The sequence below is a fragment of the Terrapene carolina genome, unplaced genomic scaffold, assembly GCF_002925995.2.
Source record: "Terrapene carolina triunguis isolate 2854851 unplaced genomic scaffold, T_m_triunguis-2.0 Scaffold50146, whole genome shotgun sequence".
In the NCBI taxonomy this organism is placed as follows: domain Eukaryota; kingdom Metazoa; phylum Chordata; order Testudines; family Emydidae; genus Terrapene; species Terrapene triunguis.
In genome coordinates, this window is record NW_020714497.1 from 14,652 (window position 1) to 29,876 (window position 15,225).

Below are 15,225 nucleotides of genomic sequence, written 5' to 3' on the forward strand. Positions count from 1 at the left end.
CCAAACCAGATACAAAGGCAAGGTCAAGCAAATGGCCAGTTTTATGGGGGATCCTCCTTGACCTTCAGAGTACAGTTCAGAGTCCATCACTTCCAGTGAGACACATGCAGTTCATTCAAGCTCACATCCACATGCATATAGCCCTGGGGGATTTTTCAACAATTTGTGTGGATTCCAACAGAAGTGCTCACAGCAGTTCAGATAACTTACCTGTTAAATCATCCCTAAAACTTGGTGGTCTATATACAAGCAGAATTATACATTTTACCCATCCATAGCAGTACGGGTTACCATATATGGTACACCAACTGCTGCACTGGAAACTGGGTGCAGTTAATGGATCATCAAGTACTCAAACGAAAGCAGTGTGGAAAATTGGACATGCAGCATCAACCAGCAAAATATCAGTAATATGCACATATTAGATGGTGACACTCCCTGAAATATCACAGAATGTTCTATTCCAGTTGAAGATGATTTGAAGAGCTCTGTGTAGCTCAAAGCTTGTCTCTTTCTCCAGCTTCAGTTGGTCCTATATATATATATATATAGCCTCAGCCACCTTGACTCTCCCATTCCATCGAAGCTATTTCAGTACTTCTCAATGAAGTATTTGTTTAAAAAGCTTAAAATGAGGCACCTGCTACCAAACCCAAGAATTAAAAATTCTCTTATGGAGTGTCAGCTAATGGATATCTTCAAACCCATTATACCCCACCTCCCTTTCCAATCCAGTTCATCCATCTTGCAATGTCCCTACATGGACCCACTTGCCATTCCCTGTTAACACAAACAACGACAAAACTCCCCTAAATCCAAAACTCAATTCAGAAAACCAGAACTTAGCACTGAAGGCAATTACATAAGTGTATGGAGGGACGAATAAATCCCAAGTGTCAGCAATAAACTGAAAAATGAAACTCCTCAATAACCACACTATTTGCTGCCCTCAAACACCGAGTTCTCCTAACTTTGAAGGCACCCCTTTAGGAAGATTGCATTAAAAATATCTAAATTATTCTGATGTGCCATTTATTATATGCAATTTTATTTCTACACCGTGGTCACAATAGGAAAGCTGTATTTTTTCATTCAATTTGTTGGGAAAACAGCTCAGTGGTTTAAGGGGCACAAAATAAATAATGCTACTTAGAAGTATTCAGTTGTAGGCTGCTTTTTAGCACTGCTGATTTTAACAGAAGGAGGGCCATTATTGTAGTAATAGCGTACTTTTGTAGAGGTAAGGGATTAAAGCAGAAGTAAAACTCCTGGTGGGGGCAGGGTGACAACCTCATGCTGTTTTTTATTTCCCTGGCTTTCTTTCTGCAGTTTAATAATCGCTGGTTTATTGAAGATACAACATCAACATTATCAAGCAAGGAAAGAAAAACCCAGAAGTTTCACATTACAAGACAGGTATTAGAGGAAATGTTAGAGTGGCACATTGATCTTTTTGTAATATTCTTATGATATAACATGATAGGAAGAGAACAATACACTAGGACAGGAATATGTAATCTCTCTCTTGGTACTGTATTTATTAGTAGTATCACCCAAGTACCTACAGTGCTTTTCATTTAGCAATTTACAAATATTAATAAATCCTCAAAAGGCCCTTGTGAGGCTTGAAAGTATTAGCTCCATTTTACAAATAGGAACATTGAAGCAGAGAGATTAATGGCCTGATTTTCAGATAGATGGATGTTCAGTACCTCTGAAAATCAGACCATAAGTGTCTTGTTCAAGGCCACAATGAGAGTCCATTTTAAAGCCAGGAATAGACTCATAAGCTCCTGACTTTCAGTCCTTTACTTACACAACTACACTTTTCCTCCCATAAACCAGGAATGTCAAGAATTGCTAGCAAAGAGGTCACAAAGTAAAATCTTTTCCCTCTTCAATACTGCTCAGGACACAACTACATTAAGTTGCTAGATTCGACATTTAACCATTGTTTTGAGTTAAGTTCTGTAAATAAAGCCTATAATTTGGATAAATTCGGACAAAAGAATTTTTACCACCGAGTTCCTTAATCGGCCAGTTTTACCGTTAAGTTAGCCAGTCTCCTCAGTTTATAAGTAACTGCTTAAGATCATATAAAATAAGTACATTTAAATTAAACAGCCAACAAGTTTACTCATTACTCAATTTATTTGGACGAAACAAAAATAAGTTTGCACGGTTTTGCGTAACCTGATAAAGAAATTGGAACATTTGAAATATATTAGTTTTTCCAATAGTTTTAACTTCAATCTTGGGCAAGGCCGTTTTCTTCTTGTTTTAGGATTCACGTTTCAGTAATACATATGCTCCCATTACTGCCAAAAGAGCATACTGTGAAGAAAACACACAAAGAATTATTGCAGTCCTGCCTTCTAAAAGATTTGAAACAGTTAGACGCTATTTCAGAGTAAGTCTCTGTTCAGTGTTAACAACTCTTGGATTGGCTTACAACTGTAAGAATTAGACATATTCGAGATGCTATTGGCACATGAAAAAGAGCTTCAGCTGATGAATAGTTTATTCTTATTTCTATAATTATCAGAATTATACATTTAAATCTTAGATCAGAACACTAAATATGCATTGTAATTGCATGCTTAATTACACATAAATGTGAGCTGACAGGCTAATTGATTAAATGTTACTTAATTGACTGAAAACAAAAAGTCTACATGAAAATATGACATGGCTAATTTTCCCTGTGGTAACCAAATCCATATATACAAATCTATTATCAGTTAACTACGTATTTCACTTAGGTGTAGAAATTGCTCCTTTATCATGTAAATACCAAATTACAAGCCCTAACAAGTTAATGTTCAAAATAATGTTCTTACCTTAAATTTTGGGTAGTCATTCATTATTATGGTAACCATCCCAACATAAGGCAAAAAGCTAATTGACAAAAGTTAAAGCAGACAAATGTGAAATAATTTCACAGCTAGAGATACCTAAATATTTTCCAAAATATACATGTTAGAGCTAGACATTTAATTGAAAAATCTATGTTCCATACAGCAATAGCTTTTATTTAGTATTGCTCCAAAGAGCATGTATTTGAAATACAACCTAAGAAAGTGTAACGTGGACCTCTCTCTCTCAAACAAAAAAAGGCTTCATCCTTCTGCATATTACTTAAAACTTGGTAAGGTAGTCAAAAAAAGAAAATAAGATTGACAAGGTTTACACGCCCACCTTCTTATACAGCTGCAAAAGCAACATAGTCTACCATTGGTGAGTGATGTAACTTAAGTTCTAGTAGTTCATTTTTCATATTAGGGCTTTAAAACAGTTGATTTTGAATGCTGAGATAATGACTGAAAACCTCCAGCAATACCAAAGGATTTCCTCCAAAAGAGGCATTATCTATAACGCCAGGGTAAAAAACAACTCTATGGCAATGGCAAGCCAATTTCTGGCTGTTCTGAATAAGGCAAATCAATTCAGGAGAGTGGGTGACATTTGACATGAGAACTCTACTTCCACCAAGAGTTTTCTTGATGGCCCAAAACACAGCCAGGATTCTTGGTCTGGCAGACACTTAGTAACTGATCCGAAGTCCACTGAACTCAATGGAAAATCTCCCATCAACTTCAGTGGACTTTAGGTGAGGTCCTTATGTAGCTTTAAGCAAGATTCCAAATAAGAATAGTGAAATAACCATAGACCTTAACACTCCGCACCACTGCATATTTTTGACTGAATATTTTGGGGGTCTTTAGAGAAGTTCTCAGGCAGTTAGTATTCTGACAAAGAGCTAATGTGAAAGAGAACTGATTCTCGAGGTGGGTCTGTCTTTTTATGATCAGAGGATTTGATATAGTATTAATACCTGTGCTTCTACCAACATTGACCCCAACCTAGAACTCAAAATACTTTCTAGCATGTACTTTCTGTATTACTGAGGTAGGAAAGACATAGAAAAGTACTGCTTACCCTCTCGCTCTTCCAACAACATCCTTCTTTTCTAGCCAGTTCTGACCTTCTTTGTACAAGCCTCTATCATCAACTTCATTATTATCACCCTTAGTCAGAAATTTAATGTTTCCATTTTCTCTGGAAGGCAACAGGGTGACAAATTAATTTCCACTTCATTTACAACCTCCTTAATTAATATTTGCAAAGCAGATTGAAGATGAAAAGTAAAATACTATAAGATTAGATACCAATCTGTACACCCAATCCTACTTGTTTAATAAGTATCATCAAGGCATTTATGGGTTTCACTGACAGATTTAGTAGATATAACGAAGTTTTTACATCAACCATTCAACATTAGAGAGATGTTTTCCACCAGATACAAGTAGGTATTTGATAGAAGCCTTCAACTACCTGAAGGGGGGTTCCAAAGAAGATGAAGCTAGGCTGCTCTCAGTGGTGGCAGATGACAGAACAAGGAGCAATGGTCTCAAGTTGCAGTGGGCGAGGTCTAGGTTGGATATTAGGAAAAACTATTTCACTAGGAAGGTGGTGAAGCACTTGAATAAGTTACCTAGGGAGGTGGTGGAATCTTCATCCTTAGAGGTTTTTAAGGCCCGAACTAACAAAACCCTGGCTGGGATGATTTAGTTGGGCTTGGTCCTGCTTTGAGCAGGAGATTGGACTAGATGACCTCCTGAGGTCTCTTCCAACCCTAGTCTTCTATGATTCTATGTAACTTCTATTAGCATCAATAGCAGTTATATGCATGTAAAGCCGGACATATTTACAGTAAAGTATATAGTTCTAAAATACTGAAAGTGGCCCTATCAAGAAAAATGCACTATTGATTTTGAAAAGGTCTGGGGGGGGGGGGGTGTCTCTGAGAAGGAAAAAGAATGCAACAACATCCAGTGAAGTATCAGATATATTGTCTATCAGGGGATTAGAGGATTGATCTTACTCCCAATGAAGTTAACAAAAGTTTAATCATGTGTTCCATTGAAGGAAGGGTCAGACCTTGTATCCTGCCTCTTGGTAGCAGCATGGGCTTGACAGACTAATGCACTAGGTAATTTCCATCTTTAACTTCCATGCTCTTGTTCAACTCACCACTATGATTAACATAGATATTATATGCTATTTCAAAGATAAAATGGCTCTATCATATTCCTTTTTTGATTAAAAGAAATATTGATGTGCTTTTAAATCTGGAGAAACGCTACAGCTACATAAAAATCAAAACACGGTTAATAAAATAGCAAGACTGCACTGAAAACACAGAGCCACATAAAAGTTAACTGTTAAGTGGTACAATTATTTGCATCCCAGCTGAATCACAGTTACGTTAGATCTGTATCATTTTGCAAATGATAAAAGACTGGTATATTGCAATTATGTTTTGTTTAAAAAAAGCATATGAAGCACTATCGAGCTACAAAGGGCTTTCACTGTTTTTCATGGAGACACTACTCAGGTGCAAGACCTTTAAGGAACACCCAGGTGCTACAGAAGTTATATTGGTGATTCAGTAGGTGGCACTCTTCCCTCCCAGATAGAACTGAATCAATGCCAAGCACAGTATTACGGAGGACCATAGTGCTACGGATACCAACTTTCAAAAAAGACACAAAACTGAAGTCCTGACCACTTGTGGGCATCAAAAAGCCCTTGATTCTTTTTGTAAGAGCAGGAGTCTTAAGCCCAGTGACTTGGCAAAATTCTATTGTGGATCATTATATTCTGCCTATCTAAATGTTACCTGTAGTTTCAAATGGAAAAGATATTTTTTGCTTTGTCCTGAATGTTGCATATTTGCTGTCTGCAGTTAAACAGCTGCCATGTTTCACCCTAGAGATGGCTTCATTTCAGCAGTGGGTGAAGTGATATCATGTATAGTTGAAGTGTATATAAAGCACTTTGGATCAGAATTAAAACAAATGTAAAATTATTAACTTTACAACATTCACAATGGCATGTAATTGCTCAACCTGCTTCTACATGGATTTATAGAGATATTAAGACTGAAAATAAAAGAAAATATACTGCTTTATCTGGTGAACTCTGTGGTCTTCCAGAAAACTACCACAGAATCGTAGAAATGGAGGACTGGAAAAGATCGTAAGAGGTCATCTAGTCCAGCCCCCTGCAATGAGGGAGGACCAATTAAACCTAGAACACCTCTGACAGGTGTTTGTCCAACCTGTTCTTAAAATTTCCAATGATGGGTATTTCAGAACCTCGGCAGGTAACCTGTGCTAGAGCTTAACCTAAACAAAAGCTTATAAAAAGCTTTTCCTAATATCTAACCTAAATTTCCCTTGCTGCAAACTAAGCAGATTCCTTCTTGTCCCATCTTCAGTGGCCATGGAGAACAATTTACCATCCTCTTTATAACAACCTTTTACATATTTGAAGACCTATCAGGCCCCCTTCAGCTCTCTCTTTTCTAGACTAACAAGCCTAATTCTTTCAACCTCTTCTCTGGAGAATTGAAATCTGACCTGCCCCAGCACCAAACTACGAGCTGAAAGCCACCTGGTTGCACTGAGAAACACAGATCAACCTTAGCATAAAGGGGGTAAACCTCAATCTCTGCCTGTGCATTCCTTCCTCCCAGTCATTAAAACCACTTCTAGGGAAGATGTGCTGCCAACCTCACAGCACAATCCTACCAAACTGACTGTCACCTCCGTCATACAGGCACAAATCCTCCCACATCTGAGACAAGGAGAAAGCCTTTCGATTTTTGTCAGAAGCACAAGGCATGTTGGCACTTGAGCCCTGCTCCACTTTGAGGCAGTGGATTAAGCAGTCAGCTTGCAGCTCCTTAGACCTAGGGAAAAGTTACCCTTACAGGTACAGGCAACATCAGCTGCCCTGCAGCAGCCAGGCATGCTGCACAGCTTTCATACTTCCACAGAAATCTTGCTGTCTTAGGCTATGTCTACACTAGTACTTCTGCTGGTAAAACTTAGTCAGAAGTATGAAAAAAACCACACCCTCGACAGACAGAAATTTCACTGACAAAAGCATCAGTGTGGAAAACGCTATGTCGGTGGGAGATGCTCTCCTGCCCACATAGCTATGGCCGCTCGATAGGAGTAGTTTAATTATGCCAGCTGGAGAGCTCTCTCTTGCCAGCATAGAGTGGCTACACAGGAGACCTTACAGTGGCACAGCTGTAGCAGTACAGCTGTGCCACTGTAAGGTCCATAGTGTAGACATAGCCTAATTGTGCTTAGGGATGTGTGGAATCAGTGCTTCCATTGCCCCACCCCCTTTCCAGCTAGCATCACCCACATCTGGGAAGGGGGCAAGATAAAGGTGATGGTGCTGTGGCTTGTTTTGCCTTACAGAAAACCTTCTCTTATTCTTCCCACTACCATGTGCCTTCCAGAAGGTCACGCTGAATTTTAGGCAGTTATTCAAATTAAAGAAGGTACTTGGATATATGAATATCTATTAAAAAAGGCTAAAGAATGGACCTTTCAACTGGAATCATAAGTTAAATAGATATGATCTGGGGGAACACCAACATCTTTAGTTCACCTTGTATCAACTCACAGACAGACAACTGGATCAACACCTGCAGCATCAGTGGAAGATTTCTGCTGTTATGGAGTTATGATATAAACCACTTACATTCTTTTTGGAAGAAGTTGTCCAACATATACAAGGATATGGGTGTCTGCTTTTTTACACATCACTCTTCAGTTATTCCCTTTAAATGTGTCAGATAACATTTAAAGGTAAAACACATCCATCTGTCAGTAGCTCTATTATTGTTTTTAATAATGAATCATCTTTGGGATTGTCTATTATTGTACAATAGGAAGAAAGAATAAAACTTTCTTCATTCATTTTGGGTCAAATCTGTATTCTGACAAACTCCATTTATTGATGGGGACGGATTTGACAGAATTGTAAATGAATTCTTTATACTGCTGCCTTCACTACCGTTTTTGAAGATTAAGACTTCTGAAGGCTCATGCGGTAGAAGTCACTCTCCTAGTAACAAAAGCCCCAATTCTGCAACAAACACTATGCAGGTGGGCCCCTAGCCCCACACTGAGACCCAGGACTTCAAGGATCAGGGCTTTTGTTATCAGAATAGTCTTTGGGTGTGTACATGTACCTACACTGAAGTCAGTGGAGCTTCACTCAAGTACAGGGGTCTGCCTGAAAGGAGCCTATTGCAGGATTAGAGCAAAAAATGTTTCTTTAAATACTGGAAATAAAGGTTTCTCTTCCAGTGGACCATATTTGCCATTTTCAGGAGACAGTATTAAATTAGAACATAGCTGAAAACACAGCAAAGCAAAAGCATACTTAAAAATAATTTAAAAAAAGTTTAATTACTTTTCATGGATTTTGATTACTCTGTGAACTATTGGAATATCTCTGCCTTCAACTTTAAAAACAACTATTTCACCAGCTCTAATAGGGTCTTCTTGGAAATTTGTTAAGAACAACAGGTCTCCTCTATGAAATGCTGGTTCCATGCTGCCACTACAAACAAACAAACAGAGAAAGGTTATACTGGAGGTATAATGATGTATGCAAGATGAACTAAAAAGAAAAGTAAAAACAGTATTTAATATCTATACACAAATCTGTGATTTTAATTGATGCCTGAATTTTGCCCTTTCATTAACAACACTACTTTTAAAAACTATAAAAACCTATTTAAATGTGACCTGCCTCTGAAAGATCCAAGTGACTGATCCTGTGAAAAATGAAACCCCAGTCTCCAAGAACAAGCTAACAGATTGATTTCATTAAATAGGTTCTATGGAAAAATATTTAGTCCTGTCTGCTATAATGAAGAACAAAGGTTTTACCATAGTGGATCAGACTTTTGGTCCATCAAATCTGGTTAACGAGCCACCAGCAAAGCAGTGGCCAATACCTTACGTTTCAATGATGGGCCAAAAAAATACCATAATATGTTATGAAGCAAAGCTGTACATAGAAAGGGATAATTCATGCAGGTAAGTCTCATGCTTATGGAAGCAGGATATCTGATTATTAATCTTCAATTGCATAATTACACATCAGAAAAGTTTACAGCCATTTTTCAAAGCCAGATAGTTTTTGACTCAGTGGCAGCAACCTACAGGAGATAAAGGCTACAGATCACATTTCCAATCTCTTGAATAATGTAGAAACATACATTTGCCAGTGTAACTCCAAAATTTACACTGTCTTGAAATGAAAACATTTTGTTTTAAAATTTGAGATTAGTTTGTTTTGACTGCAGTGCTACAAAAGCAGGGTCACTTCTCGAATGTTTTGAGTGGGCACCCCAGAAGCAATGAAGGATTCCAACATATATTTACATGGTTCATAAATTAATATGGTGCTTTACAGCTGTATTGTTCCACTGCTCATGGAAACAAGATCACCATGTCGGTTGGTCAAAAGCTAAGAAGATATTTATGTACAATAAAGTTGTACAGGATCTGATCACGGAGAAAACAAATTTCTTCAGTAAACTTGCATTCTTTGCAAAATAGCTTAACCTAAAATGGATCTTAAAACAGATATACAAAAAGTGTTATTTAAGGATTTGCTAAAAGCTAACAGAACTTTGGTTGTACCTAAAGCCTAAAATATTCCCTAATTCTACTATTACATATTATCCTTATTGATGCAATTTCGTAGGGCACAATCCTTGTGTGCTTAACTTTACACGTTTGACCAAACCTAATAAGTTTGCAGGATGGGGCCCTTATACAATGAAGTATTACATTAAATATAGTCATTATTGAAAGAGGTGGAAGCAGCGCAGACTTTATAAATAGTTGTCCAGAAAAGGAGTTTTGCCACAATTACTGCCCACTCTAATATCAATATAATGTGATCATAAAAAATCTAAGTGAGAAAGATGCCATTTTGATGGTGAAAAATGTAGAGAGGCAGTTGATAACTCTGAATATTTATAGCTAATATATATTATCTTTAAAGATCTTTTCAGCAGGCAAAATATGCCATAATTTAATTAGCTTCAGAAGGCAATTCTCTACTGGAACTAACATTTTCACACCTGGTCCCTACATTGGGGTTCTGCTCCATGACTAGGCCTCCTAGGCATTCTGGGAATATAATAATAAAGTTAGGCACCTTTTCCATATTCAGGCATATAACGAAAACATCTGGACTTTCAAAAGTGCCAAGCACCCAGAGCTGTCACAGACTGCAAGCACCTGGCAGCCCTAAAAATCAGGCCATGTTTTATTTAGATACCCAAATATGGATTGAGAAGCCTAACTTTAGGCACCCCAGTTTGAAAATGTTGATCTGGGTGCTTATTTACCCGTGTGATAATATTTTACTATTAGATAACAAATAATTTGAGGTATATTCGCACCAGAAAAAAGTTAGGTTCTATTGTTATAACAAAACAAGTAGTGATTTAAACAGACATACCTGAGTACCACAACAATAGGGCTTTCACTTCCCGTGATGACAATCAGACCTTTCCATATCATAAGCGCAGAAGACACAATCATGGCAAAATTTAATACTTGGTAATATAGCTGCAAAGACACAAACAAACCAAGCCCCCCCAAAAAAATAAAATTGTCCAGTTAACAAGTACAGACTAGAAGTACAAAAGCAGAAATCCCTGCTACAAACAGGTTTTCATTAACCTCACTATTTTAATGTGGATTTCCTTCACCAGAGTCACACCTGGACACTATGAAAATTTAACCAACGCTTAACCTATTTTATTTTGCAAAACAAAACTATGTGATGTATGAAACATGGATGTTTTAGGTACACAACGTAAATACATATGGTATTTGGAACACCTCTGAAACCAGAAAACAAAGCTGGTATGCTTTTCTTTAAAAAAAAATGTTGTGCATTAACAGTCATGATAGTGGTACAATGGTCTTGACACAAGCATAGTAAAGTAGATTAGGGTGAAACCTTGGCCCCATTGAAGTCAATTGGAATTTCACCACTGACTTCCATGGAGCCAGGATTGCACCCCAGATGACATCCTCACCCTTACTCTGTTCTCTTTATGCCACATGAAAAGGCCAGAGCAGCATAAAGGAGCCCTAAAAACCCCATAACCAACTGGGGGAAGATTCCCCGGGCACAGGCAAGGTGGTAGACAGCAGCAATGTAGCTTCCTGAGGACCCCTTGCAAGCTCTGGAGTAGGGGGGCATGTGGTGGGCAGGGATGAGGGCATGTCAGAGAAGGGCCTGCAGCACAGTGGTCCTTAGAGCAGTGGTTCCCAAACTTTAACAGCCCGCGAACCCCTTTCACTAAACTGTGAAATCTCGTGAACCCCCTCCTAAAAATGAATATTTTCAGGGATTTAAGTTTACATTTCCTCAGTGTGATGGATGCCCCAACTGCCTGGCCCCCTCTTCCGGGGGCTCGGGCTGCCAGTCCCGTGCCGAGCGCTGGGGTTCGGGCTGCCAGCTTCCCTGCTGACGGGGGCAGGGCTCGGGCTGCCGGCCCCAACTGCCCAGCCCCGCTCTCTCTGGGGCTCGGGCTTCCAGCACTGCATGGGGAGCGCTGGCGTTTGGGCTGCCAGCTTCCCTGCTGACCACCGGGACTTGGGCTGCCAGCCCCAACTGCCCGGCCCCGCTCTCTCTGGGGCTTGGGCTTCCAGCGCTGCATGGGGAGCGCTGGGGTTTGGGCTGCTGGCTCCCCCGCTGACGGGGGCAGGGCTCGGGCTGCCGGCCCCAACTGCCTGGCCCCGCTCTCCCTGGGGCTTGGGTTGTCAGCCCCGCTTGGAGCGCTGGGGTTCGGGCTGCCAGCTTCCCTGCTGTCTGCCGGGACTTGGGCTGCCAGCCCCAACTGCCCGGCCCCGTTCTCCCTGGGGCTCAGGGTGTCTGCCCTGCAAACGGGCCCCACCTGCTGTCTCCAATGCCCAGGGTCCTCTGTCCGCCATTAGTGAAATTTTTCTGGCGAACCCCCTGTAACGTTCTGCGAACCCCCAGGGGGTTGCGAACCCCAGTTTGGGAACCACTGCCTTAGAGCAGCCTGGGGAGGCTCCTGTAACTCAGACAACACCAGGGACAATAAAGGATCAGGAGGGCAAGATGGCGGCTTAAAACCATTTTAACCCCTACCTTGCCTATGGCTGCAAAATTTGTGCTGCACTATACTGCACTGCAACACAACCTCAGACCTTGTGATTAAAGCCTCAGTTCTGCACTGTGACCTGCACGGGTGGACTTCTGAAGCCATACAGAGCCCCAGTGAGGTCAATGGGGCTCTACGCAAGTACTTCCCCTGGGGAAATCTGGACCAAAAAATTAGAAGTTCTGCACACAATATTTTAAAATTCTGCATATTTTGTCAAAATAACACAATATAATCAGGCCAGTTTCAATTATTTTGGTAATTTATTTCAAAATACCTGTCAACAAATATGGCTGTAACAATACAGACAACATAAAAGATTCAAGAAATGTTATTTGACAAATAGATTCTTTACTAGGCATATGAATACAGAATTCTGAGTAACAATTCATTTAAACTACAGTACAAAAACATATTTTCCGCACCACTCAGAAGCAGTGCAAAGACTTGGGAGAGTCAGGGATAACGGCGGACCTAAGGAAGCTGGAAGTAATTGCTGGGAAGAAGCCTGGGAGTGAACTTGGGGGCTGTTGGGTATGGGTGGGAGAAGTATGGAACAGGTTGGGTTTTTTTTTTTTCCCGGGGGGAGAATTGTTAGGGAGTTGGGGAGCCTCCCCCATGCAGACCCTGGCTGACCCCTAGCCTCTCTCATTCAGTCAGGCACATCTGCCCCTGTCCCCATGTGTTCCTGTACCCCCACTCCTATGTGTCCCTGTACCCCCACTCAGCCACCCCCCAAACCCTATGTAGCCCTGCACCCCCACTCCCATTCCACCCCCACCCGTTTGTCCTCCCCACTAACCCTTCTGAATTCAGTCTGTGTGAGCTCCCAGCAGTCCCATGTTCCCCATGCTGTCCACCCCCCCCCATATCCTGTGCCTCCTCACCAGGCCCCATGGACAGGGCACTGTGATAGCCTCCTCTCTAGCCCCTCTTCGCAGCTGGCTGCTCCTGCCTGGCAGCAGCTGCCCCTTTGTTCTGGATATCCCAGCAACCCCTGGTGGGCAAAAGGTGTAACTGCAGCACCTCTCAGGCAGAATGTATTTTCTGCAGAGAAAATATTCTGCAGGACATGAATCCTGATAGTGCGCAGAGGCGCAGAATTCCCCCAGGAGTAAAGTACAGCTGCCCACCTATGCAGATCACAATGTGGGATCAGGCTTAAGTTTCCCCATATCTGTGCCAATGCACTTCAGTTGTGGCTCTGTTTACCACTCCATTCCTGGATCTCTCTTGTCAACACTTCCACTGACAAACCATGAGGTGGTTTTGTAATGTGGAGAAACAGAAAAGAGAAAGATATGCTCTTTAGGAAAGTGCTAATTCTCTCCTTGATTGCACTTATATCACTCCTATTACTGTTCATGAGAGCTTTTTGCACACATACGCAAGAAACTAGGTCCTTTATTGTGAACCTATCAGCATTCAGAGCCACTGTACTGTAAGCAAGTGGTACTTTTGTTCAGCAAGAATATTTGGGAGTTGTGTAGATCATTCTCTGCTATCCTCATGTGTGAAACTCACATTTGCAAAATATTGCAGACATTTAGGTTTAATCTTGTCATCCCCCCCAAAAGCCTGATTTGGTAGCCTTGGTAGGATACTTTATTTTTTGGGAGGGTGGAGGGGGGATACCTCACAGAGCAATTTTTACTTAGGGATACTCCAATTAGAGATCAGCAGTGACCAGGAGCACCTCTCCATATCTTTTGGCTTACTACAAGAGTGGTCTAAGACTAGGCACGGAACTCAGAGTCAAAAAACCTGAAAATTTTGACAGGAAGCTACAAAAACAAAGCTGAACTTTGAGGTATATACTAGAAAAAGCACTGATGTTCATGTGTATTAGCTGTTTCACCACAGTAAATATATGCAGGGATCCCGTACTAGTAACAAGAATAGCAGCATGATGGACTTTCACAAAGTAGAACAACCAGGAAGGAAACATCAAAAGATAGGACACATTGCCAATTTGCCACATAACAAGCACAAAGTAGATTGGCTGGTTGAGAACTTGGGCATCTAGTTATGCTACATGTGTAAGATGACTGTATAGCTGAAAACCAAGGATGTCCTAGTTTTTGGGGCCTGTTCCAATGCCTTAGGCAGTTTTACAAGAAAACAGGGCTTTGGCCAGATTTTTGGTACCCTCCTCCACAGCTTCTCAATACCTAAATAATTGAACCAGTAATATTTACTACAAGTTGGCCATGGGCACATGTGACATGAGGACTACTCCATATTAATAATGAGATTGCCACATTTGCCACTTTACCGTCCCCATCCACAAAGGCCCTGATGAGCCCATTAACTTTGTCTCAAACTTGCTCACTCCTGAGTGGCAGGGGAAGGAGATAGAGGTGAGTAACTTTGTAAAAGAGGAGGCATAGGCACTCTTTCCTTCCACCAAAAAACTTGAGGTGCAACCCTCCCAGTCCTCAAACAAAGGTTATTGCTTAGGACAGATATTCCAGGGTTTATATTTTTAGGGTGAAAATCTGAGAATCCTACACATGTAACAACCATGTCCGAGATACCCACAAAACAACTCGGTCTGACACTCGGTGGTACGCTAGCTACAAAACACAAGCATGAACTGCACACTCACAACGCTAGACCTCTAGGCTGAACGCAGCGCAACACAAAAGACTGAGCGGCCCAACATGCAGACATCACTACACACATGCAACTGCACAACAGATGCTACATACACAGCAGGGTTAGGTGCTAATAACACGTTGCATGTAAACCGCAGCCGTAACTGGCCACGAAACCAGGAGCATGCAGTACGGCCCAAGCACATCAGAAAACACCACCTCTGCAGACACATGCCTTTACCTGGCGTTTGTTCATTCGCCGCAAGTCCCCGAATACGTCCATCGCCAGCTCCTTCTGCGGTGTCAATCACAAGGGGAAGAAAGAGAGGGAATGGGGGAGGCTGCAGGAAACCAGAGCGAGGGGGACCCCACCAGTCGTTCCTGCCTAGCAGCTGCGGGGCTGGGGCGGGGCAGGGCTGAGCCCGTCGGGTTGCACCCCAAGAAACAGGGGGGCAAGGCTAAGCCACTCAAGTCCCCCCACTCCCCCAGGAGCAGAGGGCGTGGGGCAAGGCTAAGCCCCCAGGAGCGGAGTGAGTGAGGCAGGCAGGGCTAAGCCCCCTGGCTACGGTGAGGGCGGCAGGGTTAAGCCCCCCC

At 41.5% G+C, this 15,225-nt stretch overlaps 1 protein-coding gene across 1 annotated transcript; it reads right to left on the reverse strand.

Moving 5' to 3' along the window:
• Positions 1-2,132: 2,132 nt before the first annotated feature.
• LOC113405716 (signal peptidase complex catalytic subunit SEC11C) lies at positions 2,133-15,219 on the reverse strand. Its single transcript, XM_026646956.1, has 6 exons — positions 14,873-15,219; positions 10,354-10,463; positions 8,284-8,433; positions 3,940-4,059; positions 2,841-2,898; positions 2,133-2,334 (listed from the first exon to the last, which is right to left on the reverse strand). The coding sequence occupies exons 1-6, from the start codon at positions 14,912-14,914 to the stop codon at positions 2,281-2,283; spliced, it is 534 nt and encodes a 177-aa protein (XP_026502741.1). The 5' UTR covers positions 14,915-15,219; the 3' UTR covers positions 2,133-2,280.
• Between the last annotated feature and the right edge of the window lie 6 nt (positions 15,220-15,225).

Bases quoted from the DNA above. Each gene is read 5' to 3' on its own strand.
- LOC113405716 (XM_026646956.1), bottom strand. From the start codon at position 14,914: ATGGACGTATTCGGGGACTTGCGGCGAATGAACAAACGCCAG. The intron at 8,434-10,353 runs GTATGTCTGTTT...GTTTGTTTGTAG, and splicing joins CCTATTGTTGTGGTACTCAG to TGGCAGCATGGAACCAGCAT. The intron at 2,899-3,939 runs GTAAGCAGTACT...TTTGTCAATTAG, and splicing joins GTTGTTGGAAGAGCGAGAGG to CTTTTTGCCTTATGTTGGGA.